Here is a 20,218-nt window from a genome sequence, read left to right as displayed (position 1 = left end):
CTTGAAGGTCGCGTCCTTTTTGTTTTGCAGAAAAATATCAGTTTGTATCAGTTTATGGAAACTGAGAGCCGGTGTGTAAACCCCTACAGGAACGTCAACCGCAGTGAGTTGTGTGCTGCCAGGCCTTCCTGCTGGGGGTCGTCCATCTCTGTCTCCATGACGATTTAAAAATCATGAATCCTGAATAGGACTCCTTTCAGATTTTCAGATCTATATTTTATCTTGATTTATCAGATTTGTTCTCCTGCATCTCGGGAATGCTTTCCTGTGCTTGTATGACTCCATCCTGGCGGTAATTCTCCTTGAAATAACTCAAACCAACCCCACATTTCCAGTTGCGTAATAAAGGCTCCTGTAGCCCTTGCGGGGTGCCGAGGGGTGGGGGGAGGGCGAGCTCCAGGGGCACCCATCAGCACAGTATACTGGCTGACAGCTTCTGAGTGAGCCCAGAGGTCCCTTCATGTACTTTGCAGGGCCCCCCCCTCAAGCTTTGTAATGCCAGGGCACGTCTGCTTTCTTTGTACCACCCACAGGCCCACACACCCCTGTCTCCAAGTGGTACCAAAGGATGTGCAAAATTTTAATAATTGGCTTTTACATAGTTAAGTGAAATTCTGCCAAAAAATATGTCAAATGATGCATTATACAAAACTGGCTAATAGTGCTTTATTTTATTGCAAAATGCATCCTCAGGTTCTTATTGAATTAGAGGATGTATTTTGCGCTAAAAACAAAATAGCCCAGAAAAACACAAGTATCATGAACAACCATTGTTTGTGTTCTGGTCATTCACACTGATCTTGGGCTACTAGTGCTAAAAAAGTGCCTCAGACATAGCATAATAGTATCATTTGAGGAATTTGGCATAACAAGCGTAACATGAAATCATGTGACATTATGCTAGCATATTGTAAATGTCACCCCACCCTAGTGGTCCCCTTTTTTCAGCAACTCGTGCATTAAGATGCAGGCTTATCAAAACAATGAGGCCCTACAATTAGGGCCATATGTACCAAAGCTTTTTCCCATAGACACAGAATGGGTAAAATCCTTTGATACATCTGGCCCTTAGTTTTTGTTTTACAAATTAAGCACTGGCTTTGTTACAGAGCATTTGCAGTGGTGCAGATGGGGAGAATGTACTTTGTGGCAATCACCAACTAGGCAATTGTACGGTTTGAGACTCGCTTCTCCAAGGGATCTCTGGAAAATTACTGCCATTTAAATGTTTGATAAATTTTAACTTCACTGTGTATACAGTTTCCACTCTCTGTAACTTGCTGAAACTGTACATTTGTATCTATGATGAGAGCAGTTGAAGTTTGGTTGAAAAAAAAGGGTTTTTTGGCAAATTATCACTCTAAAAATGTGTTTCAAGTTTTCTTTCAACAAACAAAAGCTGTTTAATGTATATGAATGGGCATATTTACACAAAAGTGGTGCATCGGTCCCGATGCGCCACTTTTTTTACATACCCCCGCCACCTAACAACACCATGGTTGCGCCATATTTACAATACAGTGCACCATCTTGGTCGTTAGCACAATACCATAACCATTTTCGACACTATCGTGGCGCTATGCTACACTAGCGTCAAAAATGTTGACGCTAGTGCAGCAATGCACAGGAAGGCCCATTGATTTCAATGGATGCGTCTGTTTAACGCCTGCTCTGAGCAGGCGTTAAAAATGACTGAAAAAATGGCGCACTGAAATGTTGTAAATTTCACTGCAGCATTTTTTTTGGGCCACCTAATGGAGAAACGCCCTCCCTTGCATACATTGTGCCTGACACAAGGCATAATGTGCCACAAGGGGTTACAAAGTGGCACAATGCTTGCATTGTGCCAGTTTGTAATTGTGGCGCGGGGAAAAGGCCACCTTAGCATCCAAAAAATGACGCTAAGGTGGTGCAAGGGGCTTGTAAATATGCCTTAAGTACTTTACCAAGAAAAAAAATAGCAGTTGAGGCCTTGGTTAAAGATGATATATAATTTGCACAATCCCTTTGTATATCGATGGCACATCCGTCAAGCAAATACATTCTGCAGTGGGCTAAAGTGTTGTAATTCAGATTAAGGATTACTAAACTGTGAAATGGTTATCTCACAAGATTCTAGTAATTCTCTTTAATACTAAGATTTCTGCTCATAGTTCTCAAAGGATTCTGTCTGTGGTTTCTCATTTTAAAATCCGGGCTATCAAGTTCCTTTTAGGTCCTTGTTTTAGAAAAAAAAAGTTCAAAAACATCTAATCAATGTTAAAGCTGTGTGGAAAACGGTTTTAAAGTTAACTCATGAGAAAACGTTTTCAGTGGCGTGGGCTACTTTAGAGGGGGTTGTTTTTTTGGGGGTTGAACAGGGGGGAAAAGTGTTTGCACGTTTGGGGGACTGAGAGCAGGAAACTTTGGTGGGCGGCCACGGGTGACACCATTTCCCATTGGCCCAATCCCCGTTAACCGGGGTTGTCCCTTTTCTTAAAGTACATTTTCTGTTGCTTTTTTCTCTCTCATGTGCTCCATTCTTAACCCTCTCCTGTTCGGTACATAAAGCCATCCTATCCTTTTCTCTGTCCTGCTCCCATCGGTTCACTATTTTTGCTACTTTACAACTGCTCTGTTCCACACTTTCCCCTCCATAATTCCTCTTCGCTCTTTTCTTTCCCATCATTCACCTGTTTCCAGATCATTCTATGCAACAACAACATAAAAAATGTGCTGCTTCTTTCCTCATCTCTGCCTTCTCCTTATTATACCCTTAATATACATTCTTGTCGTCACTTTGGTCCCTGCCTTTTCCATTTCCTTTCTTTCATCCCTCTTTCTCGTGCTCTCTCACTCTGGCCCCTCCTTCTTCTTCCCTTTGCGCGTTGAAGAGGCCTACGGGGGCGGAAGCACTACACAAGTAACTGACTCAACAATTTTACTTTTCCTTTAACTGGTTCCAAAAGGATTGCAACCGATTCGTCCCTTGCTTTCCACCTAAATAGATGCATTCCTTCACACCCGTATACACCAGTGTACTTGTACATAATACTGTTATCTGCGTCTGACCTGGACTTGGAACGCAGGGTGAATATTGTAACACTCACAAGCTTCCTGTGCTATAGGACAAATCAAACCAGTGTGTATACGTGTGGCATCACTGATAGAGCTTAACCCTTGATTCCAGTGGCAGCGCCTCAATCCCAACGAATCCGGTCATTTGAGGGAATGGAATGGAGGGTCCTCAGAGAACCCCCGTCTTCTCACCTCCATGAGGTCTTGGCTCTGAAAGGGTTAACTCCTGCCAAAGCTGCAACGAGCTGCCCTTGCAGAGATTAATGTACAAAGTCTCTTCGGAGTGTCTGTGGCGGCGTGAGTGTGTTGGTCAGTGATGGGGCTGCTGCCATGACAACCAGGGGAGCAGGAGTCGGTGTGTGTGATCCCGGGGCTTGGATGCTGCGCTGGACCAGGAGGGGACCAGGAGCAGAGTTTGTGGACCTCCCGCAGACCTGAGCTGGCAGCGGCAGCAGCTCGGAGCCAGCGTCTCCCCCACCGATGAGCAGAGAGGAGAGGAGCGGGGCTCGCGCTGCTTGCTGCTGCTCCAGCTCTCAGATCGCGTCCAGTCCATCCCTGCTGGCCGGGATCGGCGGAATCTGCACATACAGTGCCGGGGTTGACATTTTGGATTTGTAGCTGTTAACGGGTGGCCAGGAGACCTATTTGATGCACCCTTCCTTACATGCACGTCTTTCCCCCGCTGGTTTCCTTGGGGCTTGGCATTCCTTCAGTTCTGGTGTCTTTTTGCCGCTGCTGATGAGAGCGCGCTAGCATCACTCCGGAATCCAATATTTGGAATTGTTTCCGCTGGCTGCTGAGAACCTCCGCCCCGCCAGTGGTGATCTGAAGTGTTTACCACCCTCCTTGCACCCTTTCACCCCCTGCCGAATCACGCTTGTTGTCATCCGAGGCTATCACAGACGGAACTGTTAATTGTTGGGACCGGCTTGTGATTTCTTTCGAGTCAGCCTACTATTAACTCAGCTTTCCCACCCTGCGGATCCAGCCTTGGACACAATCCGGTGTGTCCCTGGTGGGATTGTGTAGACTCAGAATCTTACCCCCAATCTCTGACCCCCCTGGGCTTCTGCCACTCTCTGTGCCCAGCGGGAGGGGCGTGTGTGGTCGTGTTCTGGTGAGGTGGTGCCTGCCAAGGATGGGTGTCGGTGTGTACTTGGTGCTGTCCTGGAGATGCTTGGTCGTCCTGTCTCTCAGATTGCTCTTCCTTGTGCCCGCAGGAGTGCCCGTGCGCAGCAGAGATGCCACCTTCCCAAAAGCGTTGGAAAACCTGACTGTCCGGCAAGGGGAGAACGCCGACCTCAGGTAGGAAGACATGTTTTATTTTGGAACTTTATGGGCATGTTCTGATGGTTTGTCATGGTGCATCTATCAATGGTGTGGCAAGTACTTAGTGTCTCCAATGTCAACAGTGGGGTCTCAGTCACTGACATTCGAAAGCTCAGGATGGAGCATCATCAGATGTTTGTTAGAAGGCTCCCTCTCAAGGGGCTGTAGAGGCCAAGTCCATAAGACATGACCTTACACAGGGGTCGGCAGGAGTCTGAACTGACCGGAGGTGGCAGAATAGAAGTGAGTGTGGGGGATGACACCAGGGCTCTCAGTGACAAGTGCAGACATGGGGATCTGTGACACATGTTTGTAAATGAAATCCATTAGTGGATTCAGCCCTGGCGTGTGTAATGAGTTTGGGGCAAAAACTGACGAGGATTGTAAGAGAAAAATTTGCGTAAGCACACAGTGTCACCACCCATACTTCCCAGTACTCCCTATGCAATAGCTGTCAGATGTATGGTTATACTGGGACAACTGAAGGTGGTCAGGGGCTGATAAATATTGGAAAGAGTTCTACACAGGCTGGTCTATGTATCCATGGTCTTTATTTTGTGTTGACAGTCAGCACAGAAGCTAATGCATGCCGGTCTCAGAAATGTTTTTGTCCCCTGACCCCACACCATTTGACACATGTCCAAAGAATGGGATGTCCTGTCATCTACCTCTTATTCCCCATCAGGGGTTTACACGGGGTACATTTCTTTCTGAAACAAGCTCACTATGAAGACATTGACAGCTTGATCTGTGAAGAAGGGCCACTGTGTAGGGCGACTCTGAGGCATTGGGTCCTGCTGCAGTGGGCATGAAACCACCCTCAAAGTAGAATCCAATGGAATCTCTGCCACCGGGCTGTTGCGAATGCATCAATTCAGCGCAAGGGTTTGTAGTCATGTGGCATCTGGAGCTGCAGGGAGGCCCAGCAGTTGTCCCAAGAAGCTGTCAGCGTTTCTGCAAGGTAACAGGATGTTATTCCTGGATACCCAGAATTCCTTTGGGTCTTTATTCGACAGCTACTGAGCTGCAGTAGGAACAACGTTTTGAGGGGTCAGTGCACATTCCACCCATGTACAGCTCTACTCTTGCAAAAGGATGCATTAGAACCAAGGAATGATGGTGCTAATTATATTTTTATTCCATATTAATAATTGATAGCGGTACACGCCACTTAGGAGGGACACTGCCCTACATTAGTTTAAATAAATAAAACATCCATTAAACAAGGGGAAGAACAAGAAAAGAAGCCAAGTGGAAAGAATGCGAGCTCCTTCGAGCTTCCTGAAATACTGCCAGGTCCGGATTTTTTGCATGCTCATGTGCAGGTGATTCCAGGTCCCGGTAAAGGGCCACGGAAGAGAAGTGTGGATTACTGTACCTTTTGGGTGACAGTTCTTACTGTGATGGAACACCGTTCACTGCAGAACATTGCAATATATCTGACGATCGTGTCAACAGCATACTGAGATTTAGAGGCCAGAATAATAAAACAAATATGTAGATGAAGATATGGGTTTTTGCATACATGTCGAAACTCCTGCATGAAGAGGGCTGCCCCGTTCTGCTCTCTCTTGAAATTCTGTTGGAATACAGCAGTGTCCTCTGCAGAGCCTCCTTATTGTAGGCTAGGTGAGTGTGTTTAGAGATATATGATTGTAGATGAAGGGTAAGTCAAATAATGATCTACGGCAGTCTCCTCCAACGAGTTGCTCGTGAGATGGTGCCATTTCTCCAGCTACCTGCGAGTAGCCCTCCTTTTCTCAGCCCATCCTACTAAGTTGGAAGCTTTTGCTTGGTTGAATTAATATAAGTATAGCAAAAATGGAAAGCATGTATTTGAGATGAAAATGTATATTATCAGAACTCATGAACAGATGTTTGGAGAAAAATGGTTGTATTCCCAAAATATATTTATAGTTAATATTTGAGTGCTAAATCATTTTGTCTTAGGGAGACGTATGACTAACATAAATACCTTGGCACTAAGGGCATTGTGGCTATTGTTGTTATGTTGTACCTGCTTAAATGAATTCTACATTAACAAGTCTTTTTTTACATTACTGGTTGCAATCACACCTGATGCACTGGGGTGATCACTGCTGGTAATCTTGAATATGTCGACCACTAATATAATCTTACCTGAAGTGATCACTGACATACCACTAGTAATATTAGTAGCTCAGGATGATTTTCTTTGAACTTAAGTAGCTCTTATTACATAAAAGGCTGGAGACTTGTGATTTCCAGTTACAGTGACATATGTCTTCATTAAGCAGTCGTACAATGACCTGTGATAGTGCGTTTTTCAAAGACATCTCTCAAATGATTGGATGGAAATTATCAAACCCTCTTTACTGGCAGCACACCAGAGACAGTCTTCTTTGTGGATATGGGGGGTGAAGTAAAATGTCACAATGGGAAAGCTGGAAAAGTTTAGTTTAATAGGCCTTATTGAAACTACAGGCAACATTATGTCAAGGAAAATCCTCTTCTAACAAAGGATTAGACTGCTGTCAGGTTCATTTAGTTACTCTCCTTTCAGCAACACAGTTTGTACCTTAATCTGTAGTAAGAAGTGCTTCTTAAGGTATGCAGAGAGTGTGTAACAGGGGAGAGCTACCACTATCTAAATAACTGTAAAATCTGTTGAAAAAGAAGCGAGCATGGGCTAAACCATTTAACTGGAAACAGGAAGTGTGGCATCAGCATTTACACAAGCTGTGTCCTATTACCTGAATAGGTAACTACATTAAGCTGTAATTATTGAAAAAAATACGTTTTTGTACAGCAGAAAAACTTGGGAGCTCATTTACAATCCCCTTGTGCTGCCCTAGCATCATTTTTTAAATGCTACGGCGGCACAAAACAGTCCCCCATCCTGCTCCGTATTTGCAAAATGGCGCAATGTCACCATTGCTCCAATTTGTAAACCCTTGCACCACATTAGACCTGCACCAAGTATAATGAATGCAAGGGAGACGTTCCCCCGAGATTTCACTGCGACATTCTAGTGTCATTTTTTAACGCGTCATTTTTTACCACCTGCATTAAACTGACACTAGCCTCTTTTCTATGGGCCTCCCTCAGCTTTGCTGGACTAGCATCAACATTTTTTACTCTAGTCCAGCAAAGTGCCACAACTGCATCAACAATTTTGACATAGTTGTGCTAACGAGTGCCATGGTGCGGTGAATTATAAATACGGTGCTACCATGGTAATATTGGGGTGGGGTGCAGGGCAACTCAAGGAAACTGGTGCATCAGAGGCGATGCCCCAGTTCCTTGTAAATGAGGCCCATGGTGTGGTGAATGAATGGGGCTAGATCACTTGTGATGAGAAAGCTGCTGCTCGCATTAAGGAAGCTGCCACTCAAGTAGAATATCTACTCAAGTGGCAGAAAGAAGTTAGCACCCTCTGGCGCTCCGTGTGGTGACGTTTGTGCTGATTTTACAGCGTGAGAGAAACTCCCACACTGAAAATCAGTGTGAACAGTGCAACTTGCCCAAACTCTGCTGCTCGTATTATTCCACTTAGCCCTGCAGAGTTTTTTCAGCACTCCTTGGAGTTCCGCGTAGCAGAACTCGACAAACTCCACCCAGGCCTATTTCTGACAAACACTTTTTAACCATGGAAAACCGACCATCCTTTGTAAATTAAAGGTCTACAAATATAATTTTTCTCATTGAAAACGATTATCAGTAATGCACACAACAGGCCTGCGCAAAAATTGAATTACTCCTATGAAATTCACAAAATGCCTGAATTTCGTGTTACACAACATTTATGAGAGCTCTCAAAAAATTTCACCACGCAATTTTGCGTATTTATTTTCTTACCCAAGTGCAATCAAATTATTTGAAATTTTATCACAAATAATACATGATTTCACCAGTCCTAATCTGCAGCACTTTTAACTTTTTGAAGCAATTACTTTTCATACTAGAGAATTCAGTTCAGAGAGAAAAAATGATTTATAGACAATTCTAATCTCTTTCTGCGGCCCAATAGCTTCTCTGTAATAAGTTCTTAGAAGAGTGGAGTGGCTCACTAATTGTCAGAGTTGGTCTTTCAAAATGGTTAGAAATGTAGTAGTTTGTGAAAATATGATAATATCTTGCGAGCTACCATTTAGAGAGAGAACCAGCTAAGCAGAGTAAATGTAACACTTATCTGAAAACATATGTCTTTCATTCACTGGCTACCACTCACTGGCCCCACAAAACCTTGTTAAGGAATATAGCTTTCCCTTTCACAAGAGCATTGAAGAAAGTGACAGATTCACACTCAGAAGCGGAGACACAAGCACGTATACAGAGACATCAAGTAAAAAGCTATAGAGCTAGGCATTGAAAATGAAAGTGAGACAGAGCCATCAGATAACTGTTTTCACTTTTTGGATGCTACGGCAGCACAAAACAGTCCTCCACTCCGCACCGTAGTTACAAACTGATGCAATGTCATCATTGCGTCAGTTTATAAACCCTCCCTCCACATTATACTTGTGCCAAGTATAATGTATGCAAGGGAGGCACCCCCCTGCAGGGAGGCCCAACAAAACAGTGCAGTGAAGTCTAGAAGATTTCTCTGCACCATTTTAGCGTCATTTTTTGACACCTGCCCAGGACAGGCTTTACACTGACGCTAGGATCTTTCCAGTGGGCCTCCCCGAGCTGGTGGAAAACACGTGGATACACACGAACAGAAAACAAACACAAGCACACCTGTTATAAAGAGAAACAGACAACATGCAAATAGAAATACACACATGTTTCATGAATGGAGTACATTTACAATTCGTGGAAACAGGTATTATAGATAGAAACTCAAGTATAGAAAATAACACTTACAGAAACGAATGGCCTTACACAACTGTTGTAAAAGTCAGTTAAAAAGTAGGCTTGGGAGTAATATTAATTATGCTCAGTAATCAGAGAAATATCGGTAATTCTGCATTGCTCCTTGACACAGAATTACCAATAATTATGTCATGACAACTGCTTGTGTAATTAAGAGTAATTTGAGTGGGGAATTACCACAGAAACAGCAAAGTTTGCGAGTGTAATCAGTTTCTTATGCTCCTGTTAGTGTTGTTTTGCATTAAGCTCGGATTTGTTAGCACAAGATCCCTCCTTGTGTCCATTTTGGAAGCAAGGGGGCATTTTGAACTAAGAAATCTCTCTAAATGAAGAATTACTCTTCTCCTGTAAGTCTACATAATCTTGCTGAATTTCTAAGTAATTTGTGTGATTATGTTACACGGAATTATAAGCAATTCTTGAGGCCCACCCTTCTACAGGCATACTCACAGTGTAGACAGGTAAAACCCCAATGTGGTACTCAAAGTATCTTCTTAATCTTCGCTCTAATGTTATCTCACTCAAAAAACAGAGTCTGCCCTTCGTATTCTAATGAACGTCTGTGAATCTGGATGAGGAGGTTTTATGTGTTTTCCTGTCTGTGTTACTGACCACTCGTCCCATACTCTCTGCTCATTCCACAGTCCCATTTGCCTCACTCTCTTCTCGTCTCTTCATTTTCCCTCGAATTTTGTGATGGCTTCACTGGTTAGTTCACAAAGCTTTTATGTTGAACCCCCTGTGGTAGCTACTGATTTAATTTAATGCGTCATCAGCTTGAAAGTTGTCATAGTATAAGGTTTGAAGATGCCAAGGCTAGACTGGAACACCTAGGACATGGAATATTTTGTGAGCTTTTCTTCAGACCTGACATTTAAGCTCATTTTTTTAACCAACATTTCTGGAAAATTGTGCTGTGAAAATAGTAGTTAGTGCTGATTTAAATTAAATTATCCAAATACACCTCCTGTGCCCACCATTGTGTGTGCAGCTTCCTATTAAATGTCGGGCTCATTATATTTTCTAGGTTGGCTTTATTTCCCAGAGGAGCATAGATACATTTATTTATCTGTGCTTTTCTACAGTGCTGCGTGGACTCATGGTTAGATGTGTGTCCAACCACAAGCTTTGTTTTCTCAGGAGATCAGAAGAAGATCACGCTGAGTTTATACCTATAGCCAGGGCCATTGGAATTATGCAGCAGGAGGAGGCCAAATTATGTGGCGGGGTTGAATAAATTATGCAGCAAGGAGGGGCAAATTATGCTGCATAATGCAGTACATTTTGTAATATTATTACTTAACTATTTTGTAATTTTTAAACTTGATAACACTGTATGGGCATTGTTTGCAACTCATCAGTATCAGTGTAACACCCAAATACAGCAATAAGTAATAGAAAAGTGACCAGATAAGCTGTGCAAAGGGCCTTCCACTGCACTGCAGCATGTGATTCTCCACTTTTAGTAACTTTTGAACGGTTTGAGCTACAAACAATTATTTTTATTAAAATCTGGTGATTATGCGTCAGATGATGGATTATGCAGCAAATCTATAACTATGCAAAAATTGATAACGCCACACAATTGCATAATTCCAGTGGCCCTGCCTATAGCCTCATATTTGAGCTCTCACTGAAGGAAAATTAAATTAAAGAAGCAAAAAGTCCAGTTAATGAATGCAACTGGTTTCAGCCTATACAGACAAGAGCCCCTCTGTGAACAAGAAGACATGATTCAATGTTTGCTGACAGCCAAGAAGGAAGATAGATATTAGGAGCCAATAGTTCATAGTAAGACATGTGTCTCCACTGCATCTCTTCCTTCACCAAACTGAGAGATTCTCCATTAAGATGGTTGGTACTAAAGCACTGCAACACGTTTCATTTTTCTTCTTTAGTCCCACGTAGAAGGGCCAGAGTAACTTCTAAAGTCAATACTAGAACTCCAACAAGGACTCTGCGGTTTGTTTTAGCACATTTCATGAGTCCTTTTCTTTAAATCTGCAGATTGTGCGCTGAACTATTAGATGTCTGAACTTCTGATAATCTACGATGTGTTGATGAGGTACTTGGTTGTCCTTGCTTTTGGTAATCAGTAGTGCATTGGTCTTTGTCAGTAACATCTATCAATTTCTAATGTGGTAGCAGGGTAGTTACTTGTGCAAGCTTCTTGTTATCAGAGGTGTAATTCCAGGGTAGTCTGTTGTCCAGGCTCCTGGTACTGAGGAGTGTGTTACCTCAGATATTTATTGCTCCTCTGATTATAAACAATGTGACTCAAAGGTAGTTAGTTAGCTGTTGCTGTCTCTAGTACCAGTAGTGTATTTTCAGAGCAATTCATTTTCCCTGCTCCTGGTAGTCTGCATTGTATTACCTTGGTCAATAGTTGTTGCCACCTCATACAGCTATTAGTATAGTTAGCTGTCCACACTTCTTGTAACCAATAGTTGTTACCAGAGTAGTTAGTTGCTCATGATTCTTACTACTGGCAATGTGATACTTTGGTCACTACACACCATTGGCTTAGCCAGTGTGCCATGGGCCCTAATGCAAGGAAGGAATGGGCCAACTGGCTACTGTTTGAATTGTGAAAGTCGGTCTTTGGGGCTTCTGGACCCAGTGCCACTGCACCTGCTTCATCAATGGAACGCGTGTCCCTGCATGCTCTAGTAACTGGTAGTGTATCTCCAAGGTAGTTAATTGGCCACGCTGGAGGTTACTGGAAATAAGTTTACTGGACAACTAGTTATGTATGCATTTTTTGCCATTGTAGTTATTTGTTCTTGTTTATAGAACTCGTTTGTAATACTCATTGTCTCTGTTTCTGGTAGTCATTTGTGTGTTGCCCGGTAATAAGCTGTCGCTGCTGAGTATTCACTAGTGCATTGTAAATAGTTACTCTTGTTTCTGAATAATCTGTAATGTGTTGTCAGGCTGATTGGTTGTCTCAGCTTCTTTTATGCTTCTTGTGCTGTTACTCTACTCTGCTCTGCCAATGAGTGCAATTGATTACCCAGTGCATAGTGATTTTAAGCAACATTTTTATTTGGTCCTTTGCTTGTATGCTTTTCTGGTATTGGCCACAGTTCCACAGCACATTAGACCTCTACAGGGAGGATTTACAAGACTTAACAAAATAAAATAAACTTGGCTTTAAAAAATGAAACTTTGCAATTGTGTTTGTCCTGCTGGGCACCTTTTTGCCAGTCACAAGCCTTCTGTTTGGGGGGCAGTGAAAGTTAGAACAAAATAGTACCTCGATCACATCGGGAGCAGCAGATGGGCACTAATTAAGTTGAAATCAATTAGTGCTTCATCCCTACTCCACTCAGAGGAGCGGAAATGATGCCAGACATGTCTTGACAAATTACGAGGCTGTAAAGAAGAGTGCCAGGCAAGCCAACAAATGGTGAGCAACAGGTGGGCTCCAAGCCCTTTACTGAACACAACACTGTCTTGCATACTAGATGCATGTGCAAGCGCATGCACTCACAGGTGCGACCCTAACCAAGCAGCTTTGACCTTTGGAGCTAACCTAGAAAGGAATAGACGGAGAAGTATACCACACCAGCTTATCGAGCCTCATAGAGCAGCACATTATTCCACACTGCGTAGACATACCACATTTCTAACAGGTGGCATGGCCTTCAGGCATCTCAGCAGCGGGCTTAGAAGCACTAACAGTGGATGACACAGTAGATTATCTCTGACACCTGCACATCCTTGATGAGAAACAGAAGGGGGCTGGGTGAGTAGCATAGAAATGTATTAGGAGCAAGAATTTACTGACTCAAGGACATAGGGCTATTTGTCAACGTGATTGGTCTGATGGATTCAAGCAGGAGTACGGATATGTATGTAGAAACTTGGAAAATGCAATAATTATACTAAGTCAAGATATCGAGAATTTATCATTTTTACTGCAACACAGCGACATTTTCCTGTGTGTCTATAACAAAGCTGCACACAGGCACAGAAGAAAGATGATGGTTTGTAGTTTATTCCCAGTAAAACGCTTCACCCACCATGTATGTCTTCATTTGTTTTTCTCTCCAGCCCAACTCCTCAACAGTCCTGCATCATATAAACCCTCCAAAATTCTAATGTTCCTAACCACATCATGGGCATTAGAATACTACTTACTCTAGGAGATACCACAATTTCATGGAGTTTTGTGTGTGTTTCAGTAAAATGAGAGAAAAGTTGCAATTAAAAAATGTATAGGAAGATCATTTCCACTGTTGGAGTAATTCCAAACAGTCCATTGCTTGCTTGTTAACTTGCCCTATGGCCCTCTTCCCACAAAAGGAAACACTATCTAGAATGTCTCTGGATCTAGGCCACTTCTTCGAGTGGAACCAACCTGATTATGGATCACTCACAATCAAAGACAGACACATACTTCAGTCATTTATTGTTATAAATGTAGTTGTGTCAGAACTCCTGCCTCTCCTTTGAGTGTCCGTCTGATGTCAACTGTTCTCTTCCTTCCACTCACTGGTCTCAGATAAATCCTGGGAGGTGTATTTGGGACTAATCTTCCCTTGGTGTCCTGCTAAAAACCTTTCATCAGGGCAGAATCCTCTCGAGACACCTTGTTTACTGGAGGGTCCCTGTTGGGGGTCACTCACTCTTTACTCTGGACTGGTAAAATCTACTTACAAATGTAGGTTGTGTGCACTTGGCACATTCATTTTAGAGCATAACTAGAGAGTAACGTACGTTTTAGAAGTTATCTTTGTGGCATGAAAACGTTTACAAATTAATTAAAGTTCAGAAAGAGCAAAATGGTGTGAAGGTGAATTTTGACAAGCACAATGGCTGCTTCAGCTTCCGCAGTTAATAACACAGAAACAGACAAGTTCCATATCTGCAGTGCCACATTTCTACACACTTGTGCACATTACACAATAAGCATCCAAAGGCCTGATTTAGATCCTGGCTGAGGTGTTGCTGCATTGCAAAGGTGATGGATATCCTGTCTGACATATTATGATCCCCATAGGCTATCAGGGATCGTTATATGGCAGACGGGCTATCCGTCACGCCCTTCATGCCCTCTTTCACAAGATCACTCACAGTGCGCAGGCACACTTGCCCAGATTCTAAATGTGTATGTCTAATATTAGGGGGAAATGGTGTGTGTTTTCAATATTGTAACACAGCAGTTGCTCACTATTATCTCTGAAAATAATCTCTGTGGCACCTTCTCATTTCACATTGCAGACATACTGTTTTGAGCTAAAAGAAACTTTTTATATGGATAGTGCATGTAACATAAACCCAACTTTTCACTGCAAAATGTCTGTAAGAGACTCTCATACATCACCCACAGTAAAAATAGTTAAAAATGAATTAAAGGAAAGCAGTATTTGGAACAATATGTTTAAGAATTATTCAAGGTCATCAGGGCAAGACTCCACAGAAGAGCTGTATCAGGGGTACCCCTAATAGACTGGGGCCCTGGGCCACAGCCCTCTTTGCCCATGCCTAAAACGTCGCTGACTAAGATAATGCCATATGTAAGCTTTTAAACATATCAAAAAGATTTGATTTGACTTGAGCAGCGCCAGCTATAATGACATATGTGCTACTTAAACCAGCTCCCTGTGTGCGGGTCCAATACTGGCTCTCACAGGAGACAGGAGCAGGCTGGGACTGCAGGGGCCTTGAGGCTCCCCCAAGGTACCCGAGAATCGGAAAACAAAAACAAAAATCTTTTCAAGGTGGAACTAAAGATTTACATATACCCAACCAGGTAGCCCTTACTAATTACCCAATAGAAAGTACTCCAGTTGGGTAGACTTTCTGCACAAAACGGTGGCCTCTTCTAAGTTATATACGCAGGGCTGCATTCATTCAGGCATGATGCTCATATGACAGAAATCAAACCTCAAAGGGAAGCACTTACAGATATAAACAAAGCAGGTGCCCAAGTTCAAAGTGCGCTTCTGCAAGGTACTAATCATCCTAATTTCTTGCCCATGGTCAAGGCAAGGCAAGTGTTTTTCTCTGCATTTCCACTTTAAAAAGTTATCTGCAATCCTTGATGAACGTGTTTGAATTCTTGCTTTATTCAAGTGCGGTATCTCATGTAGTGACTGTAATGAGTGGGTTATTTCTTGTCAACAGCTGCTGAGAACCAGCCCCTGTAGGGTTGTTGGTTATAGGGGGTTGGCTGTAGGTCCTGGTCGCAGGCCAGAACCTGTGGCCAATCCCTGCTGTGCACGGCCAAAGGCTTGCAGGACGTGGGGTTGGGTGGTTATAACGGGGTGAAGGCCATGTGCTTAGTGATTGGATTAACGTATAGTAATTAAAAATACTTTACAATTTAAAAAAAACATAGACATTCACTGAAAAAAACAAAGGTTACCGGGATGTTTTAGTCAGGAAATAGAATTAAGAAAACCATAGGAAGTCACTTAAAAACCAAAGGCTATAGGGATGTTATAGTTAGTCTCACATTTTAAATGTACAAAACCATAGAAATTCAACTGTTAGTTATTTCTCAAGTAACTATATCTCGTGCCCTAAGGCAACTATAACCCGCACCCTCAGAAAATACATAATAGCGGAGCATACAATGTTCAAGTATCTCCATTTCCATCCTACTTCAAGTCATTTTGTGCTTCCATTGATACACCATAGTAGATGCTACATTCGAATTATTAGAATAGTCTAAAAACACTGCTGCATAAAAACACTTCAGACGTTCTGGTATGTGGTATTTTCCTTTTACTAGAACCCAGCAGCACAAGGAAATTGCACATCGTATCTTCATCCCGAACTCAATTATTTATCCGTGCATCAATTGTGAATACAATTGTTTGATGGATATGCTGTTGTTACTTCCTGAATACAGATACAATTGTTTTGATGAGAGTGTGTAGATATGTTGCAATTGGTTCCACATAGATGATCTCAGCCTTAAATTTCTTTGGTTCTTGGAGTGTGAAAGAAATGTAAGGCTGAGATGATCTATGAGGAAACAACTGCAACATATCAGCTATATTACTAGCTTGATTATCAGCTTGATTATTAGAATACTCCTGTGGTTGGCTGGTTGAATATTTTGTCATTGCAGAGCAAGCTGATTAGTCGTTAAGTTGACTGAGAGCTATAGGGTCCAACCACCTGGTAGGCAGGTAGATGAGCTGGAAAACATTAGCTGTTTATTGGGTAGAACGCTAATATGCTGGTGCAGCCTGAAAAGCAGGTAAGAGAGTGAGGTCTACATCATTGTAAGTAAGTAGGTAGGAAGGTGCATACATTCTTTACTAATTTGTTACCTAAGTATAGAAAGGTGGTTAGTTTGACAGGATGGGATGAAGGAAAATATAGAAATTAATCAAGAGGCAAATCAACAAATGAGTGCACAGACTGACAGACACAACTCAAATGACCAGACATATAGTCAAAGTTAGAGTTTTGAGGAATGCTACGTGTGGCCCTGATACTGACATAATTTCACTCTGAGAGTCGTGTTTGGGGAAAGCACAGGTTCCCATGGCAGTGATAGCACAAGGTGATTGGATAAGGAGCGCAAATGGAGTCCGTTTGCCAACAATCTCTGTTTGCTATTTTGCTAATATTTCAGCCTTGTTCTCGCTTTCTCGGGCTCTTGTTGCACACAATGGCCTTGAGCCCGCTCAGCAGATGGAGTCCACTGCACATTTACCACTTTATGCCCATTATCCTAATTTCATGATCCGGAGCCAAGTGAAATCATAAGAGAAAGGCCATGAAAAGCTGAGTGTCTGCCTCTGCCACTCGGCTGATGACCTTCTCCGCAACAGATGCTCCCACTCATTCTGCCATTAACCTTGTGTGTGAATGGTACATGCTCCACAAGCGAACACCACAGTCAGACCTCCTTTTGTCAGAACCAAGGGATGTCCCAAATAGGTTACAGTGAGATCTGTGATAGGATTCAGGGACTTTAGATAAACATCTACCAACTGGAAGTGCAGAGCCGTCCAGGCCACAGTGTGCAATTATTGCTAATGAGTAAACTGAAGTGGAAATGATGTGCCTTTGAAGGAGTGAGGTGAAAATATGCTTGGGAACGTCTGTGTGAATGAATGAGGTGTCCAGCTTTACTCCTACCGTTTTGTGGGGCTGTGGTGTTCACCTGTGTCTCACTTGCTAAAGGAGAATGGGGTGCACATCATAAGGCTCCCCTCTGATTGATGGAATGAGGTGTGCCGCCGGCTCCTCTCTCATCATTGGAATGTAGAGTAGGCGCTGGGTGCCCTCTGTGTGGGAATGAGATATGCATGCAGGCCCTTTCTGTTTACACAATGAGGTGTACTCCATTGTCCCGCTCAGGATTAGAAACTAGCTGCCTGACTTGCAAATTCGATATTTTCAAAAAGTGGTTGCAAATTGTGCACCAATGTTTTTTAATGCAAGCTGATTTTGCAAACCGACCTGTATGCAAACGGGATAGATCACAAAATACTAAATCACAAGGAGTTGCGGAATTATCTGCTTAGTTAGTAATCATTAGACAGATGGCAATTTGTGCCCTGCCCCGCGTGACTGGCTACAGTTACAGGGATGGTGGCCTGCAAAGGACCCAAGACAAGAATAATGTGATTTCTTTCCAAAACATCATTTTTGTTTAAATTTAAAGCAGCTTTATTTCCTTAAAGTAACTGGGGCTGGTAGGAAAAAATAAAATATTGTTTTCCGTTTTGTGGAAACTTAAGTGAAAACAGACCTGGTCCACTGTCTACTTCCCCTGAAGCTGTCACCCTGATTTACAAATGGGAAGGGGTCCATGGTAATCACTACAGCAGACACTTCATATCTCCCTCACAAACATGTTTCAACTGCCTACTGTATAGTCCAAAGAGCTAGAATTCTGTAAATCTGGACTTTTAAACAAAGTGTAGTTTGATTGGGCTACTACAGACAGTGAAAACTTTGATTTATCACTGAGATCATTAAAGCTACCCTGCACAAAGTAGATGGCCGTTCAAGGCCTTCATGGTATTAGTTGAAGGATTATGGTCTGTCAGGTCAGGTGAGCGACTTGCCCCTCAGAATGTATCTCCCGATGTACGACGCCTCCTGAGCTCACTCACTATCTGAATACTGGTGTGTTTCCGCATTTAGACATGCTTAGGGGCTTATTTACAAACTCTTTGCGCCATCGGTGTGTCACTTTTTCCCATATAAAAAAGCGACACGCCGGCTGCGCAAGGGGTTTGTAAATAAGTCTCTTGGGCCCATATTTATACTTTTTTTAGCGCCGCAATTGCGCCGCTTTTTGACGCAAAAACGGCGCAAACTTACAAAATACCATTGTATTTTGTAACTGTGCCCCTTTTTTGCGTCAAAAAGCGGCGCAATTGCGGCGCTAAAAAAGTATAAATACGGGCCTTAGTGTCTGACAGCGCTCACAAGGCGCTGTATGGTGAAACAGCGTTTTTTCCTGCCTAAAACCAAAAAAAAAGAGCTACCACATTGAATTTTATCTCAGAAGCCTACATTGCAAGCAGATTGATCCTAGTCGATCTCAGAAGTATAAAATCTAACATGGGTGCTTACTGCAATTAGTTTGCGGGGTTCCTGATTATAAATATCTTTTATGGCCATATGCTTGTAATTATACAACACTGTTTCTCAAGGACTGCGTAACTTTTGCAAATGATCTCAGTGCAACTTTCAGCTCTTATCCACCAAATACACAAAAACAGTGCTCAGTTTGAGCCAGTGGTTGCCTGTGGGGGGCAAGGGCACTTATTTTTGGGTGGCAGCACTTATTTTTCTGCATCAGGCATTTGCTGCGAGCGAAAGTCACATATGGGAAAGACAGAGGAGGAGAAAGACGGTAAAGTGTCGCAAGCGGGGATCTCAGAAAGCTGCAAGAGTGAGCAAAAGGGGCAGAGAATGACTGTAAATGGATTGAAAAGGCCCTAGATGGTTTTAGGATTACACTTCCTCTGTGTTCTGTGCTCGCGCATTTAATTTCCGCAGCCGCATGTATAAGAGCAGAGCTTTGAGCACCAGCACGTTTTTATTTACAAATTAACCACTGCACAAAAGACAACCGTATAAAACGCGGAATACAAAAACAAATCATGGCTTGAAACAGAGAAGCATAGTCCCTTACCCCTCCATGCTCTTTGGGTGTGCTAAACAGGACACAGTTCCTTTCTACAGAAATGGCTCACATGTGTTTAGGCACAGGTTAGATAACGGTGCCACAGGATGGTGCTGAAAGTTGTAATGTGCACATTCTGCAAACGCTGCACTCGTTGCTTATGTTGGAATTTCATTTGTAAACTTCTTCATTCATATCCATCCCAAAGAAATCAGGAAAGGCGGGAGGCTCACCGCGCCACCTTCTGTTACAAGAACTGCAGTGCTAGGTTGCAGTGTGTCGCCGGGGGAAGACAGCATAGCTCTGTCCTCAGGACACACTGGCCTGTGAGGAGGGTGCACAGCTGTTTCCAGCCTCACTGGACAGCTGCTGCAGTGTGCGGTGATGGTAGGTAGATATGCACTCATTTATTTCTTGGTTTATGGCCATTCTGGTGTGGAAGTAGAGTGGTGAGACAAAATGTTGTTCTTTACTCATCCTACTTACCAAATAGCTGTTACGTGGGCTGAGCCTAGGAGTAAATGACATTACCTACTCCTAAATATTTCCATAGTTAAATGAAATAATGAGTCTCCCGCGCCTCCTAGACATACACCTGGGAAAGTAAAACATATAAAAGCTCCTCCCACCCTCACCAATTCCTGTTTTATCTGAGTCCCATAGCCACATCATATGAGCCACTACTGAGTGGCGAATCCAGCCTTCTTTCTTTATTGCTAGATGTATAACTTACACAGTCTACAAGTCTCAGTGTCGGCATGGCAGCGCATGCGAGCTGGGAGTAGCTCTTTGGAGGGCCTGCAGAAGCTGCACTGCAGAGCCTCTGTTCCTGCTTGCGGGGCGACGCGATAAGGAGGTGAGATT

The 20,218-nt window shown here is 43.0% G+C and overlaps 1 protein-coding gene across 3 annotated transcripts in view; it reads left to right on the top strand.

Moving 5' to 3' along the window:
* LOC138285029 (neurotrimin-like) overlaps nt 1-20,218 on the top strand; it is a 972,192-nt gene that overhangs the window by 58,324 nt on the left and 893,650 nt on the right. Inside the window, exon 2 of one of the 3 annotated variants that reach the window (XM_069224458.1) lies at nt 4,278-4,362. In XM_069224458.1, the coding sequence (XP_069080559.1) occupies nt 4,278-4,362 (85 nt within the window). Of the gene's footprint in view, nt 1-3,078; nt 4,363-20,218 lie in introns of those variants that run through there. The other 2 variants (XM_069224459.1, XM_069224457.1) reach the window with 2 other exon arrangements.

The sequence above is a fragment of the Pleurodeles waltl genome, chromosome 3_1 (genome assembly GCF_031143425.1).
Source record: "Pleurodeles waltl isolate 20211129_DDA chromosome 3_1, aPleWal1.hap1.20221129, whole genome shotgun sequence".
In the NCBI taxonomy this organism is placed as follows: Eukaryota; Metazoa; Chordata; class Amphibia; order Caudata; family Salamandridae; genus Pleurodeles; species Pleurodeles waltl.
The sequence above is the reverse complement of the archived record's forward strand: the minus strand, read 5'-3'. Positions and strand labels throughout refer to the sequence as shown.